The sequence below is a fragment of the Diabrotica virgifera genome, chromosome 3, assembly GCF_917563875.1.
Source record: "Diabrotica virgifera virgifera chromosome 3, PGI_DIABVI_V3a".
Classification (NCBI taxonomy): Eukaryota; Metazoa; Arthropoda; class Insecta; order Coleoptera; family Chrysomelidae; genus Diabrotica; species Diabrotica virgifera.
The window spans coordinates 38478453-38489690 of NC_065445.1; the positions used below are offsets into that span (position 1 = coordinate 38478453).

Below are 11238 nucleotides of genomic sequence, written 5' to 3' on the forward strand. Positions count from 1 at the left end.
TAAATTAATGTCCGACTGGTATATTAATTGACAAATATTGACATGATTTCGAAGTCAGTTAAGTATTATACAGAGAGAGTCTGTAAAGTGGAATAAATTCAATATCTCAAATACTAATTGTTTTTTTCATGACATTCAATAAAAATGTATACAGGGTGTCCCAATTTAGAGATATAACGTCATCGTCGATTTTATTAAATGGCAACACTGTCATTTTGATAGCTAATTTGATAGGGTTTGTAAAGTTATACATAACTGCAAAATATCAAATTTTTATTCTCTACCATTTACAAGATAATAGAAAATAACAAAGTTATATCTGTAATTTGGAATATATTCAATAATTAAAATACTAACTGTTTTTTTGAAAAATGCTCAGACCCGTCGATTAGTATATCAAATTGTCATTTTTGACATATAATAATAATGTATACAGGGTGTCCCAATTTAGAGATATGACGTCATCGTTGATTTTCTTAAATGGCAACACTGCCATTTTGATAGCTATTTTGATGGGGTGTGTAAAGTGTAAAGAACAGAAGTAATCAAATAATAATTGAATTTATTTATTTCAATTAAGCAAATGCTCATAACTTTGCCCATTGACAATTTGACAATAATTGAGGGCAACATTATGAGTTTTTGCTTAATTTATTGAAATAATTAAATTCAATTATTAGTTGATTACTTCTTTTTCATAACTTTGTTATTTTTTATTATCATCTAAATGGTAGAGAATACAAATTTGAAATTTTGCAGTTGTGTATAACTTTACAAACCCTATCAAATTAGCTATCAAAATGACAGTGTTGCCATTTAAGAAAATCGACGATGACGTCATATCTCTAAATTGGGACACCCTGTATACATTATTATTGAATGTCAAAAAGGACAATTTGAAATACTAATCGACGGGTCTGAGCATTTTCCAAAAAAACAATTAGTATTTGAGATATTGAATTTATTCCACTTTACAGACTCTCTGTATAATGCCCTTGGGCGTTATTTTCAAAAATAACGCCGTAGGGCATTAAATTTAAATAACTAGTTAAATACTGGCAAGTTGACAAATAACAACCTAAGTAAAACACTATGGTTACCACAATTACGTTACGACTATTGCTGGTAAATGTACTTATTTGAAAACTAATTAATTCAAAATTCATTCAAATTTTTTGCATTATAAAGAATATGTAATTTAGTCTGACATTAAACGTTGAAGGTACCACGGGTATTATAAATAATAACGCTTTCGGTCAACGTATATTCCACGGGCCACAGGCCCTCGGTATATACACCATTGACCTCAAGCGATATTATCCTTTTAATACCCTTGGTACATTAATAACTATAATACCTAATAATAAAATTCGCATACATATTTATTGCTTGAAACATGTTTTTAATGCATTTAATGTTTTTAAATTTCATTTACTGCATTACATAGTTCTAATTTGCAATTTGTTTTACATTTTGTATGAACTCGACGTTGTATATACATATATTGTTATGGCACTCCCGTAAGATTCATTCCATACACAAAAATTTCCTTGACGACAGAAGAAGAATTAAAAATCTAGAATGTTCTAGATGGAATCGAAATGGAACGTCAATATATAAACAGGAAGTTGACAGTTAAAGTAACAGTAGTCATTGATTTTTTGGAACTATCGTAAAAATATTACACTTAAGAGCGTGGGCGCAAAATTTTGAACCAATGCTATTAAATGCATTCATTTTTTCGAATCCTGAGAAAACTAATAAGTATTTTTGAAAAATTTTAACGTAGAATGAAAGATTACATTATTACTGAGGGTTGAAAGACCCTGAAAACTTCTATAATGTTTATTTTAATAAGTTACAAGGGTGAAAAAGAAGAGAAAATTGAGTGTAATTCTCAATTTCAAATATCTCGTTCAAAAGAAACTTTTTGTTTTTTCTAACAGATTTTCGGCCCTCGGTAATAATGTAATAAATATCTAATCCTGCGTTTAAATTTTTTAAAAATATTTATTAGCTTTTAGGATTCAAAAAAATTAATGCATTTAAAAAGAACTGGGCAGAAATTTTGCGCCTACACTCTTAACCAAAATCATTAAAAATAATAACTATATAATAATCATTTTACATAACAATAAACGTAAATAATAAGTACCAAAGTAAAACACCAAAATAATATTTTGAAACATTATGTGTCCAACAACTATTATTCGTCGAAATCCGTTTGTTGGGAACCTACGCGCTTAAAAAGTGGTTAATCAACATGTTGCAATCAATGGTACAAAAAATACTCAACCCTTTTGAGTTCAATAACCAGAAGTGGCAGTTACCTGTCTAAAAAACACCCCAGTTGAAGATATATATGCACATGACCATTTTTTACCTTGTTTTTTTGGTAGCGGTTCCGTTAAATACTTCTAATGAATTCATTGCCTTTACAGAAAACATTATAGGACTTATATATCAGAGTCCCTGATGTATGGTCAAAACTTTATGACTTTAATAATTTGTAATATAAAATTTTTTCGGATGTAGTTTTGTTATGGTATATAGTAGAGTAGTATTTTCTAGAATTCAGTTTTGCTGTATACTGACTAAACAAATAGTTATTTTCCTAACTAGTGCGGAAAGTCAGCGGAAACGACGCGAAGCGGAGTTCGGCAAGCAGTCGAGTGCGGAAAAGAGACTTTCCGCAAGAATTAGGAACAATATTTTTTCTATGAGCGTTTAAAAAATGACCAAATCTTAATCAATTAATTGAATTAAAAAATAACGCTAATAAGTTATAATAATCCCCAATTAAAGTCAATGCGGTGCCTAAATACCTGTTATGCAGTAAGGAATGGTGTATTATTATATGTTTTAATATTTTACAGTCATAGCAACGATGTCAAACAAAGCAATTATTGTCAAAAAGCACGTCACACACTTTAAAATTTCCACGCATCTTTACTTACAAATTTTAAAATAATTCAGTGATTTAGATGGCATCAAGTGACGAAGAACTACCCGCATTTATTCTCGACGTTGTCAATAATCTTGATCTGTTTCCGGAAAAATTAGCAAACAGGTATAAGAAAGAATATAACATTTTTATGAGTTGGTGTAAAGAAAAAAGTGTAAATATCTTAAAAGAAGAAGTGTTTTTAGCTTGTTTTATTAGTCTTTTCAAAATCTGCAAAATAAATACTTTGTGGTCACGCTATATATAATATAGGCGATTATTTTAAGTTACCAGCATATTTGAAGAAAAAAAAAAAACGTAGGATTCACGCCAAAAAAAGCAAAGATTTTCACCAAAGAAGAAATTTCAAAATTTTTATCTGAAGCTCCTGATGACATATATTTAATAATTAAAGTAGCACAATATGTATGTAAATTCAGTGCGGAAAAGTAATGCGGAAAAGTAATGCGGAAAAGTAAAACTTTCCAAACTAAAACGCGTGCGGAAAAGTAGACTTTTTTGCACGCTCGTAGAAAAAAGTATTATTGTTTACAAAATCAATAAAAATTGTTCTGAAGCTATATTTTTTATTTCATCTTAATGAAATTTAATATTTTTGTTTGAAAATAGACCACAATCTTACTTTAAAATTAAGTTTTATTATTTCACGTTTTGAATTTCATTTCGGAAATCATCCCCAAGATACAAAACATTAATGAGTATCTTGTTAAATAAAGAATAAATTTGATTTATGAAATTTCAACCGTCTCGGACCATGGATAAACTGGCTCTATTTGGAATGTTTTGTAGCCTTCCTTGTTCAAAGTTTAAGAACATCCTGGCTCAGAATTCTCCGAAAACGGTATCAAGAGACATTAATATGATAGCCAGCATTCGATAATCGGACAGGCTACTGAAATAAAAAGAAGAAGAGGTGAACACATTCTGCGTCATGCCTTTGAGGAACGGCAAGCTGGAGCAACAATGGGAGGAAGAAAAACAAAAACTACAATATGCTGATGACACGGTTATATTGGTATCTTCAGCAGAAGAGCTGGAACAAATTATGAATAAGTTCGGCACAATCAGTACGGAACATAATTTGAAAATAAATATACAAAAACCAAAGTAATGATCATCGATAGAAACAAAAACAACCAAATATAGATAAGAGACATGACAGGGCACGAAGTGGACAGAGAATTTAATTACTTTCTATGTTTCTGTCATCAGTCATCACTAACAGAGGAGTGTGCAAAGATAGGATCCGTCGACGCGTCATAATGACCAGATTGGCAACAGCCGAACTCAAAATATATTGAAGAAGACTGACATTAACAAACAAATGAAATATAACGCCTTGTTAGAGCAATAATATTTCCGATAGCCACCTACACCTTAGAAACATGGACCATCAAAAAGCCGATTCGAAGCCTATAATTTGTATTTGAAATAATCTAGGTCTACCTAACATGAAAACCAGACCCAAAATAAACTAAAAGATATTTCAAACATACACCCTAGAAGAAGAAAAGAGATGGAACGAATGATAGTTGAAGACAACTCAGCGGGCAAAAGATCCAGATTATAAAGCTTATAATTTGTATTTGAAATATAGGTCTACCTAACATGAAAACCAGACCCAAAATAAACTAAAAGATATTTCAAACATACACCCTAGAAGAAGAAACGAGATGGAATGAATGATAGTTGAAGACAACGCAGCGGGCAAAAGATCCAGATTATAAAGCTTATAATTTGTATTTGAAATATAGGTCCACCTAACATGAAAACCAGACCCAAAATAAACTAAAAGATATTTCAAACATACACCCTAGAAGAATAAACGAGATGGAATGAATGATAGTTGAAGACAACGCAGCGGGCAAAAGATCCAGATTATAAAGCTTATAATTTGTATTTGAAATATAGGTCTACCTAACATGAAAACCAGACTCAAAATAAACTAAAAGATATTTCAAACATACACCCTAGAAGAAGAAACGAGATGGAATGAATGATAGTTGAAGACAGCGTAGCGGGCAAAAGATCCAGAAGATCTCAAGTACGATGGTTGGATCAAATAAAGAACATGACTGGTTCCTCATTCACTGAAGAAATACATCATGCACAGAGAAGTACATAGTTTAGCCCATTGTTTGATTCAAACGCATTTTTAAATGTTTAAAATATACCACAATTTTATCTATTTAATGAATGAAAATAATTTCTATCCTTGTGGGATCAGTACTCATCGTAGGGACCGCAGAAGTACGGATACAATCAGCGTCTCTTTGTAAAGACAATGAAGTCGACTTTACTAAGTAACAAGACATTTACTCAACACACACACTACACATTACAATATAATCTGATTGCAAAATCAACTGTACCATGCTAATGGCCTTAGTTGTCAAGGCATTTTAGCTAAATAAAGAAAATATCTATTAAAAGGTGCCATTTGTCATTAATATTGTAGTAAGAATATTGTATAATAGACCAGTAAGGATCTGCGAGAAAACGTCTATTTTTGGATGTGAGAGGTGGCATTCGGATTTTTGCAGATAAAGTTAGGTAACACCTTCAGTAATAATAATTGACTTATGCTCTTTCTCAAATATGCCCGGTACATTAATAAAAAAATTAAAATATTTAAAAATTTCGAGAAACATCGATTTTTTTCTGCTTTCTTTGCTTATAACTTTAAAACGATTCGTTTTGGAACAAAGTCGTACAAAAATAAAATAAATATAATTGAATTTTGTATGATATACGACTGGTCAAAAATGTCTTAACGTATTACCTTGTCTGCAATATAGCAATAAATACAAAATTAGGGGCAAAATACGCCTGTTGTTATTCAATGTTTTTAACCACTTTGGTGGCACGTAGAACCTTAGTAATTTGCTTAGGAAATTCTTTGTAACATACTTAAATTTTGTACCAAATTTCATTAAAATCGACCTAATAGATTTTGCATAATAAATTTGCAATCTAAATGTTTTTAAAAAAGTTCAAATTTTTAAAAATCTTTCTGAACAAAAAGTGGACCATTTAGAAGTTGTCTAATTATTTACATATAAAGAGGTGCTCTACCTATCTAATACACTTTACAGAATTAAAATCGGATTATTTAAGGGGCCTCAGCAATGTTTTAAACTTATAAACAATTTTTTGGCTTATAAAAAATAGCTTTGTTTAATAATAAAAAAATTAATTTTTAGCAATGCAACTAATTAAAACCGGTATAATTTGACTTAAACTTTCAAATGCTGTCAGCAGAGTTGCTATTTTATTTTTTAATGAAAATTATTCGCGTTCAAAAATTGCAATTTTTCGAATTTTTGAAAGTTCTCGCGTTTATCTCGAAAACTACGAAAAAACTTGTAAGAACATTTTTTGCTTAGAATTACCCAAGAAATACAAAAAAATGTTTTATTTTGCGAAAAATCGATGTTATGTAATTCCTCAAATTCTTTGTTTGTAACAACCTTATCGACATCCGGATCAACTGTTACCCAAAAAAATCGTTTTCCACGGGTCAAAAAATACATAAAAATCTTGGGTAAGTCCATCTAAATAAAGGAGCCCGTAGCACCCCCTTCTGGCCACAGGACTAATTTGTTTATAAGCCAAAAAATTGTTTATAAATTTAAAACATCGCTGAGGCTGCTTAAACAATCCGATTTCAATTCTGTAAAGTGCATTAGATAGGTGGAGCGCTTGTTTATATGTAAAAAAATTGACAAATCTTTGTATTTTCTAGTTTTTGTTGTGCAAGATTTTAAAAAATTTTAATTTTTTAAAAAGAGTTTAGATTGCAAAGTTATTATTCAAAATCTAGTAAGTCAATTTTAATGAAATTTGGTATACGGTTTTAGCACATTACAAAAATTTGCTAAGCGAATTAGGAAGGTTCCAAGTGTAACCTAAGTGATGGAAAATCATTGAATAAGAACAGGCTTGTTTTGCCCCCTTATTTTATATTTATTGCTATTTTCCAGCAAGGGTGATAAATTAAGACATTTTCAACCAACCGCATCTGATAGAAAATTTAATTATCTTTGCTTTATTCCTATACGACTTTGTTCCAAAATGAATCGTTTTAAAGTTATAAGCAAAAAAAGTAGAAAAAAAGAACGAAATTTTTTGAAATTTTTAAATATTTTATTTTTTTTTTATTAATGTTCCGGGCATATTTGAGAAGGAGCATAAATCAATTATTATTAACGAAGTTATCATCTAACTTTATCCGCAAAAATCTGAATGCCACCTGTCACATCCACCGAAAAACAGATCCTTACTTGTCTATAAATACTTTACCAATTTTTAAATATCAAATCACTTTTTCTGATTTATTATGTGATATTTTTTAACTTAATTGTTAAAATTAATATTGTTTTAAAGATTTGTTTGAATAGATCCTGGTGAAGGAAAAGGAACCATTTTTTATAATTTATAATAAATATGTATATGTCTTATTTGTAGGAGTCAATTAAAAACCGACTATTTCAATAAATTTTTGTCAGATTTTACTTCTAAGCTTACCATAGCACTTTTCATACCAATAGTTCTAAAGTTTTTGTTATAAAAATAATACAATCTCTAGACTGTTGCAAAAATGTCAAACGTGTTCTAAAACTGATTGGCATAATATATAGGTTATTAATATATCTCAAATATTGTGAAGTCACCGGAGGTTAAGGACAACAAATAGGTATCTTTTGAATTAATTTGGCGCACTTATCAGTTAGTTGGACACAGTCTGAATTTACGGTTTTAGTATATTATGTGAAGCAGAATATTCATAATAAATTATGAAAATTAGTACTTTCCCAAGAATGTCAATCTGTATTTAAAAGAGCGTAGGCGCCAAATTTCGGAACAATTCTTTTAGATGCATTATTTTTTTCGAATATTTTTGAAAAATTTAAACGTAGAATGAAATATTACATTATTTACGAGGGCCGAAATTCCCTTAGAATAAACAAAAATTTTCTTTTGAATGAGATATTTGAAACTAAAAATCACACTCAATTTTTTCTCCTGTTTTACCCCAGTAACTTATTAATATAATAAGGCTGGATCCCGCGTACCAAAAAAAAGTTGATTAATAGCAAGCTGAAAATTTGTTAATAGCTTAAGGGTGTCTAGTCGGACAAACTTTGATGTATGGGAACACTGGAACAGGGTGATCAATACCAGTCTGATTTTTGCCTGAGAGTTTAATGAAAGGGGAACAAATCAATTGGAAGTTCTGTCCGACAAAATACATGGGACGTATTTGTAGTCTGACGTTCCAAATTTTTAACTGGTTCCACAATTAAAACTTCCCCTGTTCCAATGTTCCCATACATCAAAGTTTGTCCGACTAGATACCGTTAAGCTATTCACAAATTTTCAGCTTGCTATTAATCAACTTTTTTTGGTACGCGGGATCCAGACCTATAAACATTATAGAAGTTGTCAGGGATATTCGACCCTCGAGAATAATGTAATTTTTCATTTTGCGTTAAAATTTTTCAAAAATACTTATTAATTTTCTCAGGATTCGAAAAAAAATTAATGCATTTAAAAGAATTGGTCCGAAATTTTGCACCTACGCTCTTACTATCTGAATTATATAAAAAATATTTTATTTCAACTCATGTGCCATAGTTTACCTGATTGTTTTAGGAATTAGATGCATTGCACTGATTTTAAAATACAGGAATATGTGAAATGTTGACTAGTGTTCTAATTGTAGCTAGTAGTTTATAGATTATAATATAGTTGTTATAGCTTTTATTCATAGCTGAAGATCTCTTAATCATAAGTAGTCCATGTTATTTTCTATATATTTTTTTTAAATTTTAAACGGGTGAAATGGTACTATTTTAACTTGATATTGCTTTCCTTAATATATATGATAGAAATATGAATTGAACTTACATGGTTGTGCATAAGCGATGATCTGCTGTGTCCTCACATGATAGTCATCCTCCTCTTCCACCACGGTATAGCCGCTCCGAAATTGAGGCTGATCGCTCTGCATACCTCCGTTCTCCTCCTCTATCCTCATGAGATATTCGGACGGAACCTGAGGAAGAGCCTTTCCCGTAATATTGGGCGCTTCCTCGAAGCCTATCCGCCTGAGGATCTCGTCTTTGATGACCATCAGGTTTCTCTGTTTGATCTCTTCTCTCATTCTACAACTATGGCAGCCCGAAGTGTGCCTTGGTTCGTCAGGTTCTGGACTCCGCCGTTTTTGTATACTATTTGGCCTATTGTGTTTTTCCGTTATCGAAAATGGTACCAGTAACACTAGAATGAAGTATGTTAAAATAGTTCTTGTGTTGAACATTTTTCTAAAATTGGCTAGAGTGTTCGATTTAATTTTAATTGTGTTTAGTAACATTTTGTTAAAATAGTCAGTCGAGATATATCACAAAGAAGTCGAAATTTATCACAAAAGTCCGGATTTAAAATTGATCACAATTCGAAAAAGAGTTCAAAAACCAAAACGCGATATCACATCTTTCAATTTCACTTTTGTATCACTCATTTCTTCTAAAAAAAATACTGAAAATTTCCAAAAGGGCCTTTAGTATAATAATCACATTCGACTTTTTGAAATTTCGTAAGTTAGATCACAAGGGCATCACAATTCGTTTAAAATTTGTCACTCTAGGATTCTTCAGTCATGGGGGATTTTGAAAATAATGTGTGTGTTCGCCGGTGACTAGCCGCGCACCTTCTCTGGGCTTTGTAAGATGTGTGTTTAACATGCACTAGAGTTTCAAAGCATAAGACGGCCCTATATATGTGTGGCTCAGTGCGTGAGGATCATTTTATTGGCGCGCTACCAGTTCGATAAAGTAGTGGCGATGCGATTCTTTTTTCGTTTACAGGATGTTTCGAGGATGTGCGCCACGGATTTAAATTATTTTACGGTTAGAATTAACCCCACGGAGGTATAATATATATTCAAATTTCGTAAAAAATTAACAAATAATAAATAAAATATTTTTTATTTTTAGGGGAGTGCATATATAATTTCACTTCGGAAAAAATCAAACAAGATAGAACTTTTTGTAATTTCATTAAGAAATGTTTAATAAACAACATATCAAAAAGTTCTACTCGAGAAGTGGGTGCTTCATTTTTTATTAAACAAATGAACTACGAAATTAGATGTTTTTTAAATAACTCCGAAAATATAAATTTTACAAAAAAAACTTACTTGACCATTGAAAAAATCAGAAAATTTTACAAAAAAAAACCTTTCATAAAGATTTTTCTAAAATTAAATCTGTGGCTTCTATAATTTTTTATTTACAACGCTAAAGTCACCCTTCTCACAAACTGTAAACTAGCTTACGGCGAAGTGCACGGTTAAGTTATTTAATGTAATTCTTTAACTAATGGATCAAATGAAATTTTACGAACTGGACATGAAAGAAGAATAACTAAGCTGTCTTATAGTTATAATAAAAAGAAATACAATGTTTGGGCATAAATACGGTGTGGGCGGAAAATGAGACTTCCATGAATTTTGTTTAAAAATGATTTAAAAATGTGTAACTAATACAATTTTTTCTTATAAAACTCTCAATTTTGCACAACTTATCTTTAAAATATATTACTAAACGATGCTTTATTCAAAAAAAAATTTCAAAAATTTAATTTAAATGATACGACGTCTCAAAAAATGTAATTTTTGAAAACTTCGTAGTTTTACAGAATTACCACCAATTTAAGACGGTATTACTCAAGTTTGAACAGATTTATTACCATTTTATAAGTGCTTTTGTAAAGCTTAGGATATGGTATTTAAAATCCACTAAATTATTTTACTTTAGAGATGAAATAAACTATTTCTATTTGAGAAAGTTACGAAAGATAACAAGAATGTAATACAAAAACCGAAAATTACCAGCTAAAAAAATGTTTATACAAAGTTATCAAAACTTTTTTCTATAAAACTTACCTAAATTACATTTAATAATAAGCTTCAACAACAATAAATGTTCAATAAAAATTTTTTTCTTTGGCTCTTATACAGTATGTCTGTGTAACTTGGAACCAATTGACAACTATTTTGTTATCAGTTTTACGAAAAAAAGTTATTCTTTATAAAATGCTCTGTATCGTATATATTCTAAGATGCAACCATTAAATATCAAATTGTTTTAATGTTATACGAGGTAAGTCAAAAAATATGAATTTCACTCAAGAGTAAAGTACCGTTACATTTGTACGGTACCTTTATATTTCACAATATCGAAAATTTTTATTAAGAAAAGATGTTTGTA

At 30.2% G+C, this 11238-nt stretch overlaps 1 protein-coding gene across 1 annotated transcript in view; it reads right to left on the reverse strand.

Annotated features, from left to right (window-relative positions):
• LOC114332903 (growth/differentiation factor 8-like) overlaps window positions 1–9705 on the reverse strand; it is a 127119-nt gene extending 117414 nt beyond the window's left edge. Inside the window, exon 1 of the mRNA XM_028282688.2 lies at window positions 8876–9705. Coding sequence (XP_028138489.1) covers window positions 8876–9341 — 466 coding nt within the window. The 5' untranslated portion in view covers window positions 9342–9705. The remainder of the gene's footprint in view (window positions 1–8875) is intronic.
• Window positions 9706–11238: the final 1533 nt, after the last annotated feature.